At 40.0% G+C, this 25,159-nt stretch overlaps 1 protein-coding gene across 7 annotated transcripts in view; it reads right to left on the bottom strand.

The window, feature by feature from the left end:
• Positions 1-25,159, bottom strand: part of RYR3 (ryanodine receptor 3) — a 566,003-nt gene that overhangs the window by 352,714 nt on the left and 188,130 nt on the right. For all 7 annotated transcript variants that reach the window (XM_005559076.5, XM_065547708.2, XM_065547709.2 and 4 more), the window contains exon 3: positions 10,105-10,212. In XM_005559076.5, the coding sequence (XP_005559133.3) occupies positions 10,105-10,212 (108 nt within the window). The remainder of the gene's footprint in view (positions 1-10,104; positions 10,213-25,159) is intronic.

Raw genomic sequence — 25,159 nt, 5'->3', positions numbered from 1 at the left:
GGGCCTCATTTACACTGGGTCAGCTCTCGGTTCATTCTTCTGGAACATCCCACTTCTCTCGCTACTATCCTCCACCTTTCGAGGCAGATGAGCAGCAGAGAAATGGGGTGCGGAGCACCAAGCCTCCAGCTGCACATCCTTAATAGGATGGCACCAGCTGATTCTTACCAGTGCTGGTGCCAATGCATGTTTCTCTCTCGAGAACAAAAGCAAAAGGAGGGGTAACTGGTGCCTAAAAACTCTAAAATCAAGTGCCTTTCCTCTTTCATCACAGAGGCAGTTATCCACAAAGAAAGAGGTGAATAACCACAACCAACAAGGGACCTGACTCTCCAGGTTTCACTAAGAACATTTTTAAAAAAAAAAAAAAAAAAAAAAACACCTATCTGGTATTTGGGCAGAACTACTTAGCACATGGAATGCATGAGCTGTAGGCAAGAACAGGCCTTACAAGTGAACAAGTTCAAGAACCAGTATGATTCCAACCACAGGAATGAAACTGATCATCAATACAGGAAGGGTACTAGAAAACAGTTTTTCCCGTTTTCCTGATGACTTAGGAATCCTTCATCATGGGTAGACATTGATCCTGGGATAGATGTTTAGGAGCCACTCATTTAGTTCAGAGTCCATGTTTTGCAGGTGGGACAGCAAGGACCAGACAGTGGGAATACCAAGGCCAGAATGTCCACCCCACCTGCCTAGTCCAGCACTTTCCTCCCTCACACCAGAGCAACATCATGGAACTCAGAAACACGGCTCAGCACTTCCCCATCTCCCACCTCACTACAAGCCCAAGTACGTGCAGTACCCACAGGAGGAAACTCAAGGTGGAAGCACAAGCACTTTGCCTTCAGCTTTCCTCTTACTTTGTGGGGAACCATTTCAGCCCTCTGCAGAGCGGAAGCAATTTTTACACCATGCTTCGCCTAAATACATTTGATCTTATTCCCACTTTCTTTCCACCGATTCCACGTCATCATTTTAGCTCCTTCCATTCTAACACCAGATAGTGGCCATCATAGGACTGGAGTGTTTTTACTCAAGTAAGGATGAAAATGCCAGCTGAGATCAGGGTTTCTCTAGCACCAAGTTAACTTTTCTTTAACAGAATATCCAGATTGGTGCTCTTATTAAACTTTTATGAAATGGAAATAAATTGGAGTTTGTTCTAGTTCATTCAATTCTCCCTACAAATATGTAATTTAAACTCAGGTATCTATTAAAAAGTGAAGTACATGATCAAAGGAAAAGTCTAATAAGTAAACTGAAGAGTTTCTATTCTCCTAGGATTTAAAAAATTGCAAATGTGCTTTATTTTCAAAAGGTAAGCAGGTTTTTTAAAAGATTTCCCAAAAATTCAAATATTGTACAATTAAGAATTAAAACACGTTCCCAGAAATGCAGCTGAAATTCGTTTTTACGAATTTCGTAAAACTCTACTCCTGCCCCACCATGAAACAGTTATTTCTCTAAAAACTCTCAGCAAAATCTCTTATCAAAACATCTCCCTGAATAATAAACTATTTACCTACAGACTGTGTCCTGGAGAAAGCTGAGACACCCCCAATCCATCCTCATGCCTCTAAGAAACTTTAATGAAGATATTTAAATTTTTTTGCAATTAAAATATAAAAACCACCACCACCACCAACAAATATCTTTAGTCCAGCCACGGAGAAGCAGCTTAGGCTTTCTAGATGACAGATACCATTATGACAAGGTTATTTCAACAGAGCATTTCAATGTCCACAGCAAGGATGAACAGAATTCCAGTTTGTGTAACATTAGCAAAGCTAAATGTTAACACATTTGCAAAAACACAGCCAAGATCAGACAGGCATATATTGATCTTAAACACGAGGTGCCGACTTCACAGTATGCCCAATTTCACCAAAGACAGTCACAGTAAAGCTGAAGCACTATATTCAATAAATGGGGGGATTTGAGAGAGTCTGGAGCTTTAAAAATTCATTCTGTGGGTTCTTTCACTTGAAAAGGCTTCTACTCAGCATATGAAGAAATGTAAAAAGCTAGTTAACCTGAACGGTTATTCTTAATTGTTGAAGTTCACATTTAATTCTTCTGCTGGTTCACCTTGGAGATACGGCAGGAGAAAGAAAACATCAAACTAGCTTTTTCCATTTTTATCATGAATTCCAGCCTTATGGACTAGCAGAGCTGGAGTTGCATAATAGCACTGGAAGAGGTCTGAAGCGTCGAGAAGCTGAGATGAAGGCAAAGCTGCACACTTGTGTCATCTCACCAGACTGAAACCTATGATCACAGGCCGTCTAGACCATATTCAGAGCAAACAAGAGAGGCTTTAAAAAAAACTTGGAATGTTTTGAAGAAATAAAAAAAATGAGTCCACAGGCAAGTCATTCTAATTGGAGAGCAGTGGGAAAACAAACTGCCTGGCGACAAATTTCTAAGTGTGCAGCCACCTCTAATTTCACAACCCTGAAGGGTGAGGTGCACTAGTGGTTTCTTTTTTTTTTTTTTTTTTTTTAAATTGCACAGACACAAAGAATGGAAACTGCCCTGAACACTCACAAGTGAAAGGCCCAGTTCATGACAAATACAGCTTGAGTCAGTTGTCCATGCAAAGTACATGTATATTGAAGGAGTGAATAACATACCCATTCCGAGAGATCATTGAGCTAGCAAAATCAAAAACAAAACAGTAAATGGATATTTTAGCATGCACAGGTTTTGCCGAAAGCTTTCAACTTATTTGAGGAGTCTACTGATGCTTACTACAGAGTTAAAAAACAAACAAACAAACAAACAAACAAAAACAGAATAAAGAGGGTGGATTTCCTACCTGGTAAATATTTTGTTATCTTAGAGGTTTGCAAGAGCGTTAAATGTAAAAGTTTGTTTTTCCTGTTTTTTCTAGTACAGTGCTGATGTCATTAACAAACTATTAGCAAGCAATGTGCTGTCACCTAAGTCAGCTGTATCACTTTTTTATAACTACATTTACATAAGAAAATCCACCCAAGGAAAATGGTCAATACCTGTATCAGGCAATTTGGAATTTCTCTTAGAATTGCCATCAATTAATCAATCACTCAGATTTTGCTTAGACCAAGAAAGGTGCTTTCTTACCATGAAGTAAGGTCTTCCAGATGGCATATTTTAACTAAAAACCACGTCATCAAAAGGCCAGTCCAAAAATGAAATGTGGGTTATTTACACATACCTTCATAAATATCAGCTTATGAAGGAAACATTAAAATCCATTATATCAGCATAAAATCCTAAAATCATAGCATAACATGAGAAAGAATAGTAAGGAGGGGAAAGGAAAGGGGGAAGAGGATGTACATATGTTTAATGACAATTTGGTCTGTGAAAAAAAACACATCGAAACTTTAGTTCGGAGGCCTCTCATTTATAATAATATTTAATTTGTCAAAATAATTCCTAGCTCTTTGAGGAAAGAAAACCTGTCAAACATACACAATATGTCTCCTATAATTCCACAAGAAAATTTACAGGAGAACCTTGTCTCAAAAAAAAAAAATTAAAAGTATGTAGTCAATGCTTAGTGCTTTAGGGTTGCTGTCCCGGATGGATTTTGTAAAATTCTCCTTGTCCACAGCAAAGAAAAAAGAGAAAAACACATTTATTCATTCTACCTAAATAAATGGGAGCCAAGGTCTCAAAAGTAATGGTTAATACAAAAAGGTGAACATTTCCACAGCTCCTCAGCGATGGGCTACAGCCCATAGGACACACCAGAGGAAGTAACGTGATGACACTGTTCCATTTTAACTTGGTGCATTGCAACCATTACAGACCTGGGAAAGGACTTTGCATCTAAGTGATGTCATATAGAGGTGGGGAACTTAAAGCCCAGTTGGTAAGAGATTTACTTGCAAGTTAAATTTCCAGTTGGTGGCAGTGTTAAGACCAAATCTAAACCTCCAAACTCCCAGCTTTGTCACCGAAACAGGCCGCCTGCCATGAGTACATCTGTAAAATGAACTCTAACACAGGGCAGCTTTTAAAGAGTAGGTTTCAACAAGCTTTCGCACGTGAGAGCAATTCTGCCAAGTCGTTTTGTTATTTTGCGAGTATAAAAACATTATTTTTGTAGCAGGTGTGGATGGACAGCCATAGATTAAAAAAAGGAAAGACCAGCATCTGAAACCAGAATGTTATTTTTCTCCCTCTCCAAAGAAAAAGCAGAGTCAAGCCAAGCAAGTTAAAAATTTAATGATGTGACATCCTGCTCTCACCAATTAGGTGTAGGGAGGGGGAGTGTCCCCAAGGTTAGCAGCCTGAAAGGCATCGGCACTGGGGTGGGGAGGTCCTGAGTGAGGGCACCAAGGACGTTCGTGGACAGCTTGAGGCAGAGGCTTATTTAACCAATGAGTACAAAGGAAATTCAGGCTTTTGACACTTAGTGTGGTTATTCTAACCGTAGGGACTTGACACTTCTACAGGCAAGACCTCGGACTTAAATCACAATATAAGCATGAGTGACTTAGTACTTTGTCTCTAAAGGAAATCTTATGAACTCTCCTGAAGTGTAATCAATGCTTGTTAGATTTGACTCATTAAAGTATGTATTTTTAAAACTGTAATATTAAAACGTAAACGGGGATGAGGTCTAGAGTTATGGACACAGTTCCTCTGTCAGTCATGTTTCCTCCTCACATACATACAAAATAAATTATATTACTAATTTTTTTCTAACAGTTATAAAGGGAAGATAAAAACCTCAGAGTGAAATGCTAAATCTGAATGATGGTGGCTCCCCTTTTCTTCTATGATATAAAAATGTTGGCGGTTACACAGGAACCCAGGAAGCAAGAAGTAAGGATCCTATTAGGCCTCTTCATTCCAGATGAGTTTGCAGCAACATGTCGAAATCTCGGCACAACAACAATTCAGACGTTAAACAAGGGGTTTCTAATAATTCCCTTCATCAGTGTTTGTTGTATTTATCACCTAGCAGTGTCAGGGCAGACGCATTGTTAGCTGATTCTTTTTTAATGATGTTGCCACCTGTCACTAAATTTTCTGTGACTTTATGAGATGAATGAATGTCCTGAACTTGGTTGCAAGGTAAATATCTCATATATCTCATGACATGCACTGTAAGGACCTTTATATGAATATAGCATAACATGTTTACGCTTCACTGGCCATTTCCAAGGTCACATGATACCAGGAGACAGCCTCTAGCAGTCACAGGCATGTCATCCTCAGGAAGCAGTAACATATGACAAATGTGCCACACCATTTCACTAGCAACCATGCTGTGTGTGGTATTTTCTACTGTAAAGACAAGGATAAATCAAAGTAGCCAAAATCTCCTTTCAGAGTAACGGGACTATCAAATCACACAATACAGGGAAATGAAGAACTTCTCAGTGAGGACATCTGTTATAAAGGTTCTTGCAGAAATAATATCTTTCCAGGTCACATTTCCCAATCAAGGTTTTTTTTTTCTTTCTTTCTTTTTTTTTTTTTTTTGAGATGGAGCCTTGCTCTGTTGCACAGGCTGGAGTACGGTGGCATGATCTCAGCTCACTGCAAGCTCTGCCTCGCAGGTTCAGGCCATTCTCCTGCCTCAGCCTCCTGAGTAGCTGGGACTACAGGTGCCCGCCACCACGCCTGGCTAATTTTTTTGTATTTTTAGTAGAGATGGGGTTTCACTGTGTTCGCCAGGATGGTCTCGATCTCCTGACCTCGTGATCTGCCCACCTTAGCCTCCCAAAGTGCTGGGATTACAGGCTTGAGCCACCGCGCCTGGCCCCATCAAGGTTAAAAGGCTGCTTGTGTATCAGCATACCAGATATTTTAGCATCCAAAGTCAGGCATAATCTTATGTGTTCTGGACATGGATAAAGTGTCACGTTCACGTGGCAACTATACAATTAGTTTAATATTGATATTTATATATATCATTTATATAATTCATTTTATATTTATATTTCATCTCTCTTTGTAGTTGTAAAGACCTGACATTGATGAAGTCAACTTTTAGAGAAAACCGGAGCCCTTATCGGAAGGAGTGCAGCTGGTAATTGTGTTAACCAAGGCCTTTCATTTCTAGAAGCATTATGCCAGTTCATGTCAGAACCCATTTGGAGTTAAGTTTAACATGCACCTAGTTGTGTAGCACAGGACTCTCCTTCCTTTGAGGCAGTTTGAATGTTCCTGAAGGATCCATATAACAGGAGGATGTGGACCAGGGATGAAGAGAGGAAAAAATACTTTTCTTTTCAAACTCACAGGCACTTGTAGGCAGTGATCTCATTTAATTCTCACCCAGTTCTAGGAGATAGACTGCATCTTGAAGATGTGGAAATTAAGGTACAGAAAGGAGAAATAACCTGCCCCAGAGGACATCTGGTCCAATATAGGCTGGACTGAAAAACACATCTGCCTGACACTGAAGACTAAGCATTTTTTTCATCACAAATGCTGTTTGCTCTCACTTTCAAGTCATTTCTATAGGATGACGGAGATTGAGGGCTTAGAGGGAGATGGGGACATCTCTTTCGGCTCCGTGTCCGGCCCAAGGTTGGTGACACTATAGGTCTAAATCAATTGAAAATGTGAAAATAATATTTGATTGCAGGAATTTTACTTCAAACTGTAGCCATAAAATTGGCCACAGTGCCAAGCATCTATCCCTTGGTCATTTTCCCCAGAATAAAATTACATCGGATTAGATCAGAGGTAAAGTGATCCAAGGAGGAGGTGAGATAGGGCAGACTCTGAGAGGCACAGAATGTTCTCTGCTCCAGGTCCTCCTCATCACTGATTCTCCTTCTCAATATAAAGCTGGCTCCCATGTACTACTGGCTGCAGCTAAGGATATTTAAACAATAAAGAAACCTCTTTGCTGTTAAATTAGGGCACTTTTGTTTTCTTTGTTAGCAAGAGAAATTGCTGCAGAATTGTAAATCCTTGCAAAAAGACTTCTGTACACTCAACACGTGAGTAAAAAAACAGCTGAAGTCATTTTTAAAAATGTCCAGTTGCTACACAGCAGTGAACAGACACAGTACACCAGGACCAATTTTTGACTAGAAGGAAAAATTATACTCTTCAAAGCCTCCCATTTGGTGGCAGTCATGATCATTAGTGAAAGCAATATCTATTTAAGAGCAGAAAATGGCTATTTCCAAACAGAATGGAATGGCATGCAAAGAAGGCTTCATCCCACTCAAACATCCCCAGGCTCTCCAGAGAATCATTCTGCTCTGTCATGTTAACTCACTTCCTTATTTTTCCTTTTTCTTCCCTGCTGAATATTATCTTCTAAAATCAAATAAAGTACCAATAGTAAATGTGCACAGTAATTACTTCAGAAAAGCAAAATAATCAGACTCAAGAGATGATATAAAACTCGTGTTTTTCATATGAAAGACTGAGAGCCCAGATGGAATTGTGAGAAAGTTCCAAGAGGGTTCTAGTACCCGAAGCTGCTGTTCAGGTAACTATTCTATGGAGTCATCAATGCATAGTAAAATAATATGACTTGAAAACTGTACCTTCCCATCTGTGTTCCATCTCTCTTCTCACGTCCCTTTTCTCTGAGATCTCCAGTGAATACTACTCCTTATAATAATAGTGATAAATGTGTCGAGATGGGAAATAACTATTAGGTCTCTCTTATCTTGGGCAAAAATAGAACAAAAGGCAATATGGAAAATTTCAGAGTCTGACTCAACATCATGACGATGATGATGATTCTATAGATATTAACAAAAATGTCATGAATCATTTATTTTGAACGTGGAGTTTTTAAAGAAGAGTAGATTATTCAAATAAGATTGAATGTATTAGTTTCTAAATGTTGTAACTTATAAATGGCTCCTGAAATATATAATTATATTAAACAAACTTCTGCTATAACATGCCTGGTAATTAAGGTAGGTCTTATTCATATATTCTAAAATGAAGAGCTCAGTTTTATTAAAGTGAGTCCTACCATTCTATTTGGAACATGAATGATTACTTATTCCTCTTAGGACAAACCAAGTTAAGACTTAAGTTCTTTGCAACAAAGAAGAACCAGAACTTTTGAATTTACTTTCTCATCTATAGGACTCTGAACCACTCAAGCTAAATGATAAAGAAAAAGAAGTCCTTTGAAATATACTTTTAAAACAAAACAGGATAACAGAATAGCCAAGAAATAATTCCCCAATTAACAGAGTATCTCTTTGTCTCCTTAATTTCTAACCTGGGACCATAGAGTAGGTTGGGTGTAGCAGATCTTTTTTGACACTGAAAAAGTGGTGATATTTAAAATCAGCTAGGTCTCCCTCATCAAAGCTTTCTGTATATGATGCATCTTGGAAAAAGAGTGATCAATTAAAAAAAAAAGTCTCCCTAAACTGGAAGTGTTTGAGGGTATGTGGAAGATACAAGATGCTGAGGTCAATGCAAGGAACGGGGAAGTGAACCCAGACTGAGGCAAACATTAAATGAACAAAAATCTCACTTGTGTTAATGATCTAAGGCACAAAGCAAACTATTCTCAGTTGTCTTCCTACAGCATACTGTTATAAATCAAGAGAGTGAAAAAACACAAATATTTGGTATTAAGGGTCTTAGAGATCTAACTCACAGAACACTGTGGCCCCAAGAGATTAGATGTACCCTTGGGTACATCTAATTAAGGGCTGGAGGATGACCGAAATGTAAACATCGATTCTCTTGATCCTACAGTCAATTGTCTCTTCTACTACAAATGAGACATGTCCGTATTATGCACGACTTCAGATAAGAACAAACTGTGCTATTAGGTAACTGCGAACAGTTTCTACCCACAGACAGTGTACTCTCCAGTGAGAAGAAAAAAAGACTTGCAATGACAGTACAGAGTGGTAAGAGCTATGATAGAAAAAGTACCTAATGTTGTCCCAGCAACAGACTTGTGGGGTCTGCAGAGGCTTCTCAACTGATCTAATAACTAAACTGGTTCCTTGAAGGATACATAGGGATTACATAAGGGAAGTGAGAGAGGAGGAGGAAAGCTGTTCCATGTGGAGGGAATAGCTGATATGGAGGATCAGAGGCAAAAGAGAACCGGCATATTTGAGGCAGACAGAGGAATTCAATGTCACTGGGACACTGAGTACTTGGTGGGATGTAGATGGGGCAGGAAAGGTGAACAGGGCTCACCAACTCCTAAAGGGCTCTATGCCACGTTTAGGAATTTGGAATTTATCTCAAAATAATGGGAAGACAAAGGATTTTAAAACAGGCAACTGTAATAATTGTATTTGCGTTTTGGAAGAACTGCTGAGTGGAAAAATGGGAGGGGGGGTAAATATAGAAGCAATCAAAGCAATTAATAGGCTGTTGCAGTAACCGAAAGGTAGAGGATAGTCATCTAATGGAGTATGGGGGAGTAAGGGTAGTGGAGAGAAATGGTTGAATTTGAGATATTCAGGCAGTAGAATTAAAGTGTTTGATGATAAATATATAAAAACGAATGTGAGTCATTAGGAAAGGGAAGAGTCAAAAATTATTTTGAAATATCTGGGCAAAGTCTTGCCCAAAAGCCTTCTGACATGGGCAATATGGAGCTTGTCTCTTAGTTACAAGGATCATTTTACTGACAATGGAAACTCAAGACAATTCTGTACTTGCTCATCATCAGTGAAACCATCAAGTTCTAGACACCTGTCAAAGACTCAGAATTCTGCAGGAAATCATGTTCGAACTTGGTTGTGCTCCATTGGAGCAGTCCTAACTCCCCAGTGAGATTTCTCCAAGGACAAAGAAACTAGCTCACAGGCACCCTCAATCTCAAGACCCTCTCAGTCTCTCCACATTCGCTGGTGAATTCTGGGGTAAGAGAGGGGAGTAGGCTCAGCGTCCTATGCCTTGCTCGGGTAGCATTAGCGGTGGTCTATTTTCTGGTGGAAGCTTATTAACTCAAAGGAAGCAGAAGTCGGGTTGCTGAATAACAACTAAACTCCGGGAGAAAGATTTACTATCTCCATATGAGTCATCTGAACAGTCCTAAATTTTTCAGTTCAAAGTTGGATGAAATGTAGAATGTATTTTGGGGATGTGGTGCATCCCAATCCCAACCCAGGACACAATTCAGGTACTCACCCCTTCGCCGCCATTTTCACCTGTGTTGGCAAGCATTTCCTGCAGGGCTCTGACAGATAGGGACTGTTCCAGCACAAAATTGCAGACGCAGAGATCTGGAGGAATGTACTGTGGAAATAAAATCAGAATGAGGATACCTACTCATATCAGTCACGCAACAACATCCCAAGGGCAAAGAGCCTATGAATCAAAATGACAGTTGGATGGGTGAATAGGAATGCAAAAAGGTGGCTTTCTCCTATTCAAGATGGGTTTTAAGCTGGTTTCTAAAGAATAAGAAAAGCCCCATATATCAAGGGAATAGTTTCCAACATGTCAGGATCAACTTGAGGGAAGGTACATATGGAAGAACACAGACGTAGCCTTGCCAAAGAAAGGAGAGGAAGGGAAGGCTGATCTATCTACAGCCATGTCTGGGTGAGACCAGAGAAAGAAAGCCACTGGGATCTCCTCCACAATAATCTGGAAAAGGGCAGTGGACAGACCATAATGTGGCTCTAGACAGTAGGGACCCTAATGGAGAATCCATTGATTTGTTAAGAAAACCTGGATATAGTATAAAAAGAGGCCATGGAGGAGGTTAAGAGCTATATAAATACAGCATAATCAAAGAAATGTCCAGAACTTTAAGACATGATGATCCCTATAATTCCAATTTATTAGAATCAGTTAACAGTGACCAGTTAACATCATGACATTCATGCCTATTCCGGGACATTTCTTAACCGTTAAAGATAGCCTTCTTTGCATACTAACAGTAGCTAATCTTTATTGAGTACTTTATGCCAGGTACTGTTTTAAGGGCTTTGCATATGTTAACTCATTTAATCTTCACAACCACCTTATAAGATAGGGACTATTAATATTCCAGTTTCTCGCCAAGGAAACGAAGGCACAGTGAGTTTAGGTCGCCTGCCCAAGTGTTACATTTGGCTGAGTCAGATACAAATCCGGACAGTCTGTCTCCAAAGTCCATGCACTTAACCCTACACTGTTCCTGCCACTAATAAAAATATTAAAATTTTTCTTCACTGTGAGAACATTTTAGATCAGCAAATATTCAAGTATTTCATTTATGCAGGGCTTGATATTGGAAAAGATACAAAGAAATACAAAGCTAAATCACGGCCTTTCTGGAGTTTACAATCCCATTTCGATGACACACCATTTTCCTTGAGAATACAGCTTGTGATCACCTGTGTACCAATCCTGTGTTTCCTACATGATATTGGCAGAATATCAATACCGTGAGAACAGGAATGAGGAATGAGGGCCAGAAGTCACCGACAGCCATGCCTAACACTTCGAAACAGGTAAAGCTGTTTCCATGGAGCTCCACTTTAAAAGCTAAACCAAGTCTGCTGCTAAGGCTCCGACAACCTCTCTAACTTCAGCATTTAGTTTTAAAATAAAAATAATGGAATTGACCATCTTTAACTTCCCTTTAATTTCCGAGTGTTTGTTTATTTTTCCTCCTCTCCCAACTGTAATATTCTCAAAAATAAGATAATCAGCCTGCTGGACCTACCTACAATTTTTCTTTATTAAAGTTGTGAGCCAGGAATGGATAATCCTATTCCAAAAGTTGCTGGCTCTGGGTAACGTACATTTTCAAGTAGTTTTCAATGAAGGATTTGAGTGAGTTTTTTTTTTGTTTTTTTTTTTTCTGAGACGGAGTCTGGCTCTGTCACCCAGGCTGGAGTGCAGTGGCGGGATCTCAGCTCACTGCAAGCTCCGCCTCCCGGGTTCACTCCATTTTCCTGCCTCAGCCTCCTGAGTAGCTGGAACTACAGGTGCCCGCTACCAATGCCCAGTTAATTTTTTGTATTTTTTAGTAGAGATGGGGTTTCATCATGTTAGCCAGGATGATCTCGATCTCCTGACCTCGTGATCCACCCGCCTCAGCCTCCCAAAGTGCTGGGATTACAGGCGTGAGCCACCGCACCCGGCCTTGAGTAAGTACTTTTCTACTTAAATACTTTTCTACTCAAAGTCTCTATGCTGAGAAATCCTAAAAACCTAGTCTTGGAATTCTGGCAATACGGGAATTTGCCCAATCCTTTTTATTAAAACAATTAACTAAGAAGAGATTGTAACAGAGGAGGACTACCGCCTTTATTTTATGTTGTTCACTTTGTTTTCAAAGTCTGTTCCCAAAGCAGGTAATTAACTCATTTGTATGGGACTTGAGCAAGCAGGCGGCGGGTGATGCAGGGCAGAGCTTCATGTCCAGGAAATGTTTGTACAGTACACACAGCATTATTACAAGTAGCATACAATTATATGATAAAGCATTTCCTTAAGACCTTCTACCATAAACATATATTGTCCAACTTCGCCTTCCAAAAGGTGATGCTATCTCAGGAGATTTGAGAGAGATTTTTCTATCACTCTGCCTACCTGAATTTCATGTTCCTAGAATAGGAAGCATAAAAGCCATAGTTTGCTTGTTTCCTCCTCTTCCAATTCATTAGAATGAATGATTTGGAGATTTCCCATGGAAGAATGTCTACAGTTATGGTTGGTTTTTTGGCAAATTAGTTAAATGGTCACAACATTCATGCCCATTTTTACAATAAACCTATTCAGTCTATTCTCTTGAAGACAGAAACCTTCATAGCTCCAAATGCTAGAGATTCTGCCTTTACACGACATCATGTCATTCTAAATCAGCTTGGCTTCCTTCCTGTGTCTGGTTTGTTCAGACAGGAGACAGGAGCTCTCCTTGTCTCTGCCATCAACCATTTTGAAGGAGAAGCACTAATAGATAATAGGGACACTAGCCATGCTATCATTATAGCTGTCCTTTCAATCCGGGTATTGAAAGTCCCAGGTGGTCACAATTTCATTACTGGTTTGAATGGGTATGTTTAAACAGGACAACGGCGTGCATGAAGAGGAAGCCTCTCGAATGGGAGCACTGTACCTGCCACTGGCTTACAAAGTTTCCCGGCAGCTTAGTTTCTGTACCTCTAGAGTGTGGTCCCTGCCTGGACTCTCTGTACTTGGGAATAAGAGCATGCCACTCCAATAGCACACAGAACAACGTGTGGGCAGTGGTAAGGGAGGGAACAGAGCAACTGGAATGTCTGGAGAAAAACAAAACAACTAAAAACTTGTGACATGAATGGAGCACAGAGCCATCTGACCTATGCCAGCTGCCATCCTTAATTAAACTCCAAACTGGCCTGAACTCCCACGCCCCCCCTCCTGAAGAATAAGCAAAGGCCACTGGTCCATCAAAGCTAATTTGTTTGCAGCCGTGAGAGTCCCCTAGGAGACCAGCTCATTGTGTCTGTGCTGTGGAACCTGTGCCTCAGTCACTCTACCTGACAGGCATGGGGCAAGTGTTTGATGATTCTCAGCACGGAGAGAAGGGCTCTGTTGACATCTGTTCTGAAATAGCTCCTCATCACTCTCCCCAAGACCTGTCCTGAGCCTAGAGAAGCACTACATTTCCAAATGTCCTACAGGAAACCTTGAGATGCCAGGGCCCTGAATAAGCCAGGAACTAGGATTCACTTAGCCTCACTATGTGGAAAATAGGAGGAGGCAAGGTTTATATATCCTCCATGCTCCATAAATCTACATAATAGCATATTTTTCTGGGGGTTATTGAATCCTGGCTAGTAGGAATCTGCTGCCCCTGTTTTGTAGTGATTTAGCATTTCACTATCTGGCAATCCACAACAGGCCCTTTGCACTGTACTAGCAAACACAAGCCAAGCCCTCAGGGAAATGAGGTGGGGAGTTAATTACACAAAGGAAGATGGTCACCTCTCCATTGTACCGTTAACTGCAGTCTGTTTTGGCTTATATAGTTCTTGATGCACTGAGGTTTGTCTGTTTCACTACACTGTGGGTCCTCTGAAAGAATCTGTGCCTTATTCTACTGTTGGTATCCCAAATACATAGAATAGTAAGCACCCAACTCAAGTCTTCTTGAACAGACTGTCCTTCAATACTATCATCCAGGAGTGTGTTGCTGATTATGGCTGTGGCTGTAGACAGACTGCAATGACTCTTCAAGTCTCCTGCCTGTTATTCAACACTTCTTTCTTCTCCCAGTGTCATGAGCCCCTTTCACTTCTGTTAATCCGACTGGTTCCTACACAGTCATGCCTCAGTGATACACCTTGTAGGTGTGTCAATGGCTCTGAAGGCACTATAGGAGATACTGGTGAAGAGTGAACACTCTAGTGTAGGACTACCTGAAGTCAAGTCTCTGATCGACTATTCACTAACTGAATGACCTTATGCAGGTAACTTAGTTTCTGTTATACATGCCTTTGTTTCCTTATCTGTATAATGGAGATATAATAGTACCTACTTCTTAGAATAAACTAAGGTTTTATATTTAAAGAGCTTAAAATAGGATCTGATGTATACAGTAAATACTTAATAAATGTCAAGCATATCCAACAAAGAGCAACGAAATCAAAACCCACTAACTCACTTATATGTTCACTAATGTATTTTTGAAGTTCTTATTTGCGTAAGAATAAGGCAAAATCCCTGTCTTACAGGATTGTGTGATTTAGTGGAATGTCAGGGAAGCAAATGAATAATTTTCAAACTAGGAGACCAAAGGCCCAGAGGTAAGAAAACATGTGAGGAAGCATATGGAGTTGAGGATGGCTGGAGTGGAGAGAGCGAGATAGAGGGGAAGAAAGAGCGGGAGGAGGGAGGGGAGAGATGGGGAGAAAAGGATGGAAGACAGGGAGGGAAACAGAGGGAAGAGAGGTAAAGAAGGGTAGAAAGGGAGAGAGAGGAAGACAGAAAGGGAGAGGAAAGGGACGGAGAGAGAGGGAGGGGAGTAAGCATGGGGAGGTTAGAAGTGAGGCTGAGGAAGAAGTAGGTATTAGACTGGGTCTTGAGTACTCTTGCCAAGGAGTTTGGGCTTCATTTTCAGAGAATAGGGTGCCATTAGGCAAGTTATGTAGGAAATGAAATAATCAAATTTGCATCTTTGAAAGAATTGCACGTCCAGTGTTAAGAAGGCTAAACTGATTTTTGACAAAGGCATTAAGAGCATACACTGGGAAAGAACAGTCTCTTCAACAAATGGTGCTGAGAAAACTGAATGTGCATATGCTGAAGAATGAAACAATACCCCCCACACACCATATACAAAAATCAACTCAAAATGGATTAAAGACTTAAATGCAAGACTGGAAATTATAAAACTGTTGGAATAAAACATCGAAAAATGGTTCAGGACATTGGTGTGGATAAAGATTTTATGAGTAAGAAAGATCTCAAAAGCACAGGCAACAAAACAAAAATAAATAGGATTATATCAAAAAATCTTTTGCACAGAAAAGGAAACAATCAACAGAGTAAAGAGAAAGCCTGCACGATGGGAGAAAATATTTGCAAACTATTCATCCGACAAGGAATTAATATCCAGAATAGACAAGGAACTCAAACAACTCAACAGCCCTCTCCCCACCCCCACAAAAAGAAACTCAGCTACAAAATGAGCACATGGTCTGAATAAACATTTCTCAAAAGAAGACATAGAAGTGGGCAACAGGTATTTGAAAAACGCTCATATCACTAATTAGGAAAATGTAAATCAAAACCACAATGATAGCAGTCCAGTTGAGATGCCTACTATCAAGATGACAAAAAATAAATGCTGGTAAGGATGCATAGAAGAGAAAACTCTTATACACTGTTGGTGGGAATGTAAATTAGTACAGTTATTATGCAAAACAGTATGGAGGGTCCTTGAAACACAACTACCGTATGATCCAGCAATCCCACTACTGAACAGAAAATGAAATCAGTATATTGAAGAGAGATCTGCACTCCCATGCTTATTGTATAACATAGCCAAGATATGGAATCAATTTGTGTTCATCAACAAATCAATGGATAAAGAAAATGTGTTATATATGTACAATGGAGTACTATGCAGCCATAAAAAAGACTAAAATCCTGTCATTCATGGCAACATGGGTGAGCCTGGAGGACAATATGTTAAGTGAAATAAGCTAGGCACAAAAAGAAAGATACTGCATATTCTCATGTACATGTGGAATTAAAAGAAGTTGATCTCATAGACGTAGAGAGTAGAATGGTGGTTACTAGAAGCTGGGAAGGGGTGGGGAGAGAGAGGTTGGTCAATGGATGTAAAACTGCAGCTAGCTAGGAAGAATAAAATTCTAGTGTTCTCCAGCACTTAGGGTGACTATGGTTAACAATAATTTAATGTATATTTTAAAATAGCCACAAAAGCAGGTTTTGAATGTTTCTAACACAAATAAATGATAAAGGTTTGAGGCAACAGATGAGCTAATTAGCCTGATTTTATCCTTACATATTGTATAAATGAATCAAAACATCATAATGTACCCCATAAATATATACAATTCTTATGGGCCAATTTAAAAAAGAGAGATAAAGAGGGCCAGGCTGAAGCAGAGAGAGAAATTAGGAGGTTTTGCAGTCAACTGGGTAAGAGGTGACAATGGCCTAAATTAAAGTAGCAGCAGTAGGAATAGAGATAAGGGAATGGATTTTTAAAATCTTGAGAAGTTAGGAGAGATGAGGCCTGGTGACTAAGTGGATATGGGAGATGATAGAGCAAGAGTGGGAGATGAGCAGGTTTCTACTGGATGGGATAGAATGCAAAAAGGATAGGACTCAGCAAGAACAAGCCATGGCAAGTGTCAGAAAGAGCATGCAGACAGCGTTTAAACTTGACAGATGGCCCACTGGGACCTCTCATTTGGGCCAACAGAAAGGTGACGGGAAAGTGGAGAAATTTCTGTGGTGATGTATAGGCATCTCTGCAGATGTCAGCAGAGGTAGGCTCCTCTGGGAGAAGAGGAGGAATCTGGGGAATTAAAGCGTACTCTCCACAAAAGGAAAATTAGTGGAGGCTGGGCAACCAGAGTCAGCCCAATTAACCTCACTGTCCTTTCCCGTATCAGCCATGTGGCTAGTCAGTACTTAGAGAAAGCAACAATGCACAGTCAGTCCTGTACCAGCTGCTCCGGGGACAAAGAAACAAAGTAAGGCATGGTTTCTGTCCTTCAAAGAATTTTTTTTTTACCTATTTGAAGAGACAGATCTACAGTACATGAGACTTTATAAAACAACACACACACACAAAAGGAAATTCAATGCTAAATTGAGAGGTCTGGCATATAAAGTCGTGCAGGAACTTTCTCAGGGATGATGAGATTAGACAAGTACACCCAGGCAGGAGCTTGGCCTGAGGGGTGAAGAGGATTTATTCATATATGGGCAAGAAGGAGTTCCTGCACCCAGTAAGATCTCAAATTTTCATTTAATGAATGATCCAAACGGGGGAGTTATTCTTTCCATTTTTTTTGTATTGTATGTATGCATTCTTCCCTTCTATTTAAAATTTCATTAATTGAAGTAGCATTTTAAAATTACAGGCTTTACAGAATCTCTGTCCTTGCCTCCCTTTACTTTTTCTCTCAATTCCTCAAAGAAAAAAAGCGCATATACGAGGATATCATGAATAAGGAATGAGAGTGAGCAAAGGAAAGAAAAAGTAGTACACCACTGCACCAGGCCCTCAATTTCCCCCTTTATGCTCTATTCATGCTACCTGAGACTGCCTCGTTCGGGAATAAATATGAGTGCTGTTCATTGCCATGGCTCTAGATTTCAAATCGTGTGGACACAGAGTCTACTTCTCCAGGGGCATTATGTCTGCTGGTAGCAAGTAGAGATGAACCCAGTCCCCAGTGGCCTGGCTTCTATATGCATTGCATTTACTCCGTGACACCACACCACCTCAAACAGGGCTGACTGCCATCTCCCTATGATGGTTTGATATGGTCCTACTCAAAGACATGGATGAGAAGACTTCTCAAGCTCTCCTAGGCAGAAAACCACTATCGCGTCTAGAAAACGTCCCAGGTCAACCAGACCTCATGGGGTACAGTGGAACTGGATGAGACCACGTTTTCATGGGACAGCATCAGGATAGGTGGAGCTGGTATGTGTAGTTTGTATTTCAGAACCTTGGAGCACTTTAAAGACATTATCTCATCAACCTACAGCAGACCTGAGCTCACTTACAGACTCCCAATCAATTATCAATAACACATAATTATTCGCATTGTATTTATCCTTCGAAGGTGAAGCCAGTCATTAATATCTATACCTCATCTTAACCAGATTTTATTTATGTATTTATGCAGTTAAATGCTCTTTAAGCCTACCTTTGCGACCTCTGGAAAGTTGTTGATAGTTTATCATGGAGAAAGTTACATGGGCAATGTTTAAATCTGATGCTATTGGCTAGTCTCTGGATTTCTACAAAAATAATAAATAGTTGTATAACCATATCAGAGGTGAGTCAACTGAAATACAAAGGAACTTGGTAAAACTTATATGGGCACGTAGAGAAAGAAGAATATAATCCATATATACATTTTAAATGTGTCCACGAAACTATATAATTGTACCAGGCATTGCACTAAGATGCTTTATAAATACTATATCATTTATCCCTTACACCAGTGTTTTTAGAGAAGAGGTTTTAGCCATTTTGCAGGTGAGAAAGATTCAGAAAGGCTGAAACACTTCCCCACAATCACACCGCTGGGATGAACATTTAAACCCTAAATTTCAGACCCAGCTTTTTTTGACTCATACTGCATCAGTATCTCTGGAGATAGGGTTCCCATTCCCATCCCTATCCCAAGGTTGTCGAATTATAATCCCACTAGGCTACCTACGTCCCAACTCTTGTGCCTTAAATGAAAGTTAAGGACTTTATTCCTGAGTGTATCTCTCAGAAAGCATTCTCTATTTTAGAATAACCTTTGAGAATGTAAAGACTATGGACTGAAGTTACTGGGACTAGCAGGGCTCAAGAGCTCACAAAATCTATATTTTATCAACTTAGGCAGGTGGGATTATTTTCATTTTATGCAGTTCTAAAAATCTGAGACTGACTCACCATATAAGCGTTTTCTTCCAAAACACAATTGAACTCTGGGCATGATGGTGCAAGTTTCAACTATGGACCACATGTGTGATTTTAAATGTGTATATATTCAGATTTTAAACATTTTGAGAAAAGAGAGCTTGCCTGATTGTATTAAGAGCTGTTATTATAAAATAAAGTTAAAACGTATAAACCTTTCTTAAATTATGGTAAAAGATGGAAAGTTTTTCTGAAGAAGACTACAGAAGCTACTCACAACATTTGAGCTGTAATGTTGCTTAGACACTGCTAACAAAAGCAATTATATGCACACAGTAAGACGCAGAAAATTTATACTTATTGCAAGAAAATATTCTTTTTTTGTGGGGGGGGAAGTGAGGAGGAAGATGTCAGTATCTTTTAAAAGAAGGAAGTAAAGAAAACCCCTTCTGATGTCTGAGGAATAAACCACAGAAATGCAATGCTTTCAGCACAAAGACTCTCTCTAGGTGCTTCTTCATTCTAGGGATGAGTGAGCTGCCCCAGGAGAACTGACAGTGGCGGAAAAACGCTACCACAGCACCAGGAGACTTGTAAAGCAGAAGCACTCGCAGCCATGAGCAGAATGATTGCTGTTTCTAGGCACCGTGCTGGCCTGAGGTTTATTCCAACACCACAAGGAATATTCAGAAGGAAAATGATGGAATAAGTTGATCATGTACAAGGAAATAGAAGAAGGTTATCAAATTTATTTATTGAATAGAATAGAAAGCTCATTCGAGAAAGCTTAAATAAATATTACTTAAGAAAAACGCTTGCTGAAACATTTCTCATGTAAGGGAGGCATCACCACTGCCTAGAAGCAGGGAATCCAAACTGCAGGACAAATATCCTTTGACAAAAGACTTGCTGAGAAATGCCAACCTAATGTGATAAAGAGCTAAAAAAAAAAAAAAAAAAAAAAAAAAACGCACAATCACTGTTTCTTTGCCTATTCCTCAAAGGCCCAGATATATAGCTATTAATTAACACTGATCAACAGATTCATTAAAGTCTAGCCTCTCTTGGGGGAATGTTTATTAACTCAAGTGAGAACAATGCCTGCCTCAATCATAATCATCATCATCATCATCACCATCATCATTTATTCTGAGACAAGGTCTCTCTCTGTTGCCTAAGCTGAACTCCAATTCCTAGGCTCAAGAGACTCCAGCCTCAGCCTCTTAAACAGCTGGGACTACTAGCATGTGCCACAGTGCCCAGCTAATTATTCTTTTGGTGGTGCTCAGAGATTTCTCCTAAGAGCTAAAACACATATCTATAAGCTTGCTCTGGAAGGATTAATGCAGAAACATGGCGAGCCCAAGAAACTCCTGGACAGGACTGGCAAAATTTCATATTCCTCGAACCCTTCTCCAGGTGTGTACATTAAAAGCCTGTCTCAGGTGATTGTTAAACAGGAGGTCTCTGACACCTGCTTGAGAGAGACTCAAACAACCAGACCAAACAAGCAAATTTGGAACTCTGAGAATAAGGGATTCTCACTCTATATCCGTTCATTAAAATGGATTGAATGGAATTCCATTCATTAAGAGTTTCTTTCAAATAAATAATCCAATAACTGGAGATCTACATGATTCTTATTTTTATTATTTTGCTTGACATGACCCCAACCAAAAGCAATGCTGTGGTGCCCTGGACACCCACATTCTGCCGAGCATAAGTTGTTTCTGGAAGTTAGGAAGAATATTGCCAAGAACCCGGTGAAAATTAGTGTGATAAAGCTTATGTCTTTAAAATTAGGAAGAGGGGGCAGCCAAGAATCAGAGACAAAATGCTGGACAGCTGGCTTGCAAAACTGTCTGCTGGGAAAAAGCGTTAAGTGGCAGGTTGGATGGTTGGTTTAGTTCTCAATGAAGGCCAGTTTTTCCATCTGCCTGACAGCACATGGTCGGCATGTTACAGAGCTAAGGTGCCAACAGGTGAAAAGTTGGAACACTTGCACCTGGAAAAACAAGTTGTGGTGATGAGCAGCAACTACTACCTACTGTTGATGGACAGAAATACCTGAAACACTGACTCTCTCCATGGTCATCAAAATATATAGCCATAAATAAACCACCACTTAATGAGCAGCACAGGTACTACAGTGAGCTGTGGAAACTTAATGAGGACGTACAATCCCTGGCATTCTAGCTTTTAATGGATGCTGTGATGAGAAACCGTGAAGATGTTATTCCAAAGAGCTTGCATATCAGAAAAATAGCAGAGGCCAGGAGGGAGACAAGGCAGAATGTCAGACAGAAGATAAAAATCAACAACAGTGTCCCATCAATAAGTTAGGGATGTAAGCATCGGTTGGGGGAGGAAGGCAGGGTACACGATGGTACAGCTAAGATGAGGTAAGAGCGGCAGAAACACAGAGAGATGGGGTGAAGGTTGAGGGGAGAGGGGAGAAGGAAGGTCTAGTCTCAAGCTAATGTTCATGTTTTTGTCTCAAATTTAGTTTCACTGTAGTTCTGGTGGGAAGAACACAAACGAGGATTGCCTCTCCCATGTATTCCTTTCCCATCCCACTTACACTCTCCTCCCTCTGGAATGATGATATAGTTGCTACAGAATTTATAAACTATGGAGAGGCTTTTCTCTATTACCAAGGCAGTGGTATCTAGCAGCTGCGGGATGGGAGAATTTGTGTCTCTTGGCCTTTTCATTGCATAACAGGAAGCGGAAGATTGAGAAAAGCATTGTTAAGCGCCCACGAGAGCTGAGGAAATGCCAAACTGGAACTGAAGGCTGACAGACAGAACAGAGACACTGAGTAGCCAGAGGTGGGGCTGTCTCCTTAGGTGCAATCGGCATCAGCATCATTTATCACCTTCGGAGCACTCTAGTCTACGGGGTCCCGCCTGGACTGCAGTATTAGCTGCGTGAGGTTCATGGACCCAGGATGGGAAGTGAATATAAAGCTCAGGGCAACGAAAGGCAAGGACAACAGCTTGGCTGCCAAATGGTTTTGAGTTTTCTCCCCAATGCCTTCTTCCTACTCTCAAACTGAATCCAAATTCCAATGTGGACATGTAGTTTTTATTTTTTGCTCCTACGTGGCATTTTTTTTTTTTTTTTGCTTTGAGAGAAATAAGAATATCTCTAGAAACCAAATTCTAGGTTTAAAAAATAATTAGCAGCAGTACATGGACAGATATTCAAAAATGTGCAGTTTTCAAAAACCTCTGTGGAAATAAATGTTCTAAATATTTTTCTCCAAAATGGAAAAAGTTCTCTTATTTCTCCACAGAGAACTAGACCCCATCCCCTCCAACTGTCTCATACTATCTGAGCTGAACTACCACCACTAGATGTTCACATCTTCAAGAATTTGTACTATACATCCCCAGTGCAAGAAAGCACATAACACTCATCACAGACACTTAAAAATATATACATTGGGCATGCGGCAGAGGCTACAGGAGATAAAATGTTCACTTAGCAGTGTTTGAATAGAATGGTAATAGAAAGACCGATCCCCTCCTCAGACCATATCTTCTTCAATCATGTCATCCTTACCAGGAAGAATTTTAAGTATGGAGGCTGGGTAAAATGAAAGTGTTCATTGAACTGTGGTGATCTATTGGATCTCCTTCTCCCCAAATCTTTCCTGGTTGAAGTCATTGACATCTTTCACCCAGGGCATGAGCTGTGTCTGATAAACACAGGGAAAGCATTAGGAGACTCGGTCTCCTCCTACTTGAATCCAACCCATCACTCAGTATCTGGGGGGGACTGGCCAGGAAGTACCACATCTAATGCTACATCTGTCCAACCATCCAAGTTCACATGACTGGGCTTTCATCTTGAGCTCCCTTCCTCTGCTCTGCTGAGTAATCAACCAGGGTTACTGAGGTTCTCCATCAACAATGAAGACAGGGAAGGGGTGTTGCATGACAAATTATGGCCTTTCTTTTTCCCTCCTGGATAACTAAGAGTTATCTCCAATACATAATGGTTGAGTTCACTTGGCAGCACTAGGCAGAATGAATGCATTGATAGAAACTGATGGAGCAATGTCACACCTCAAAAAGCAAAGTCCTTGCTCACAGCAACCTAAGCAAGGTCTGTCAGACCCTATGAAGACAAATGCTTCAAATTAGCCATTTGCTCTCCTGTGGCATTCATCCTTATGTTCTTAGTGAACTAGACAGATGAAAGCCATGTTTGGCTGCCTATTAAACTTGTATATTTTGGAAAGGAAGCAAGTCTATCTATTACTATAGCAACTGGAAACCTATGACAGAATGTGGGTAAGTTTGAATGTGATGCTAATGAAGTCGAGATCATAGCTTTGCTTTATTTTGTGATGACACCAGCACACCTAACCTGGCTAACCAGCTAGCTCCTTTGTCACTGAAGATATTAGTCAAATGACGAAACAGGTGTATAAGGTCAATGACTGCAAATTACCCCTGTCAACAATTTCTCAAAGTACAGGCTATAGACCACCTGCATAAGAATTTTTGAGAGTTTATTTTTAAAAAGTAAAAGCCAGTTTCTGGCCCCATCCAATACAAAAATGGGAACTGATGGATATGTTCATTCAAGATTGAGAGCCACCACCCTTCCAAGAGAGCTCTGTGCCAAGCCCCATGGATACTGGCCAGCCTTATCTTTATGGAGAAGCATTCTTGACACAATTTGCCAAGGAAATTGAGTAGTGAGCAAAACCACAGGGCTCATTTTTCAAGTCAAAAATTGACCAGAGAAGGTTGTAAAAATTCTCGTAAACATCAAAAAGTTCTCATCTTTCTTGACTTTCTTTTTTTAAACAAAAGAGTAATACTCTTCAGCTGTTTACTTAAAAGTTTCTGAAGGATAATATTAAGCCTTCCTCTGTTCACTCCATTTCACAGCTTGTATTAAATTCTAAAAACTCTCTTCACCTTTAGGTAAAAGAAGTTAAATTGTTTGAACCTAAATGCCATGGCTTATTAGGGTAATAATTCAAATTTCAAGTCTGAAGTGACTACTCTTGGAATTGAAGAGGTGAGGCTGAGATCAATTATTCCACCCTCAGTGCTATTAGGCAGCAGTGCACCTGAATCACCCCAAAGAGATGATATTCTGTTCTATTTTGAAGTGGAAATACCTTGGGATGTACAGTGAAGTACTAAAGTAGGGCTTAAAGCAAAAATCCTTGATGAAAATGCTCCAAGAAGAAACAGATCATTAGGTCAAGAGTTTCTTAATTTTGTCAACTGCTCAGTGGCCCAAAGGCAGCTGTTTGAGAGAGGCTTACAAACAGCTTTCTTGTACCAATTGTTCTCATCCTCTAAAAGCTTTGGATAAAGCTCAATTAAATGGAAGAAAAGTGATTTGAAGGCATTCTTATAGAGAAAGCAGCAAAATCCTGGAATGACTGAGTTAGGAACACTTTGTAATTATTCCCTGAAATAATTTAGATGAAGAAAAACAAATTCCCAATAGTGTTTTGTTAATACATTATTTAAAAATCAACTATTTGCTCTATGTCAGGAAGTTAAGAATAAAAAAAGTTTTTTGTTTGCAAGTGGTTCAAAATGTTTCAGTTCACAGAGTTTGGTCATTATTTAAAAAGAATGAAACTTTAAGGAATGAGGCAAATGAGGTACCATCTCACCATCTCAGTCAGAGTGGCCACTATTAAAAAGTTAAAAAACAACAGATGCTGGTGAGGTTGCAGAGAAAAAGGAATACTTATACACTGTTGGTGGGAGTATAAATTAGTTCAACTGTTGTGGAAAGCAGTGTGGTGATGCCTAAGCTAAAAGCAGAACCACCATTTGACCCAGCAATCCCATTACTGGGTATATACCTAGAGGAATAGAAATCATACTAGAATATTCTATTCCACATGACTATTCATTGTAGCACTATTCACAATAGTAAAGATATGCAGTCAACCTAAATGCCCACCAATGGTAGATTGGATGAAGAAAATGTGGTACACATACACCATGGAATACTATGTTGCCATAAAAAATGAGCGATGCTATGTCTTTTGTGGGAACATGGATGGTGCTGGAGGCTATTATCCTCAGTAAACTAATGCAGGAACAGAAAATCACATTCTTGATGTTCTCACTTAAAAGTGGGAGCTAA

This window comes from Macaca fascicularis, chromosome 7 (genome assembly GCF_037993035.2).
Source record: "Macaca fascicularis isolate 582-1 chromosome 7, T2T-MFA8v1.1".
NCBI classification, from domain to species: Eukaryota; Metazoa; Chordata; class Mammalia; order Primates; family Cercopithecidae; genus Macaca; species Macaca fascicularis.
Note: the sequence above shows the minus strand (reverse complement) of the source record. Positions and strands in the feature narration are given on the sequence as shown.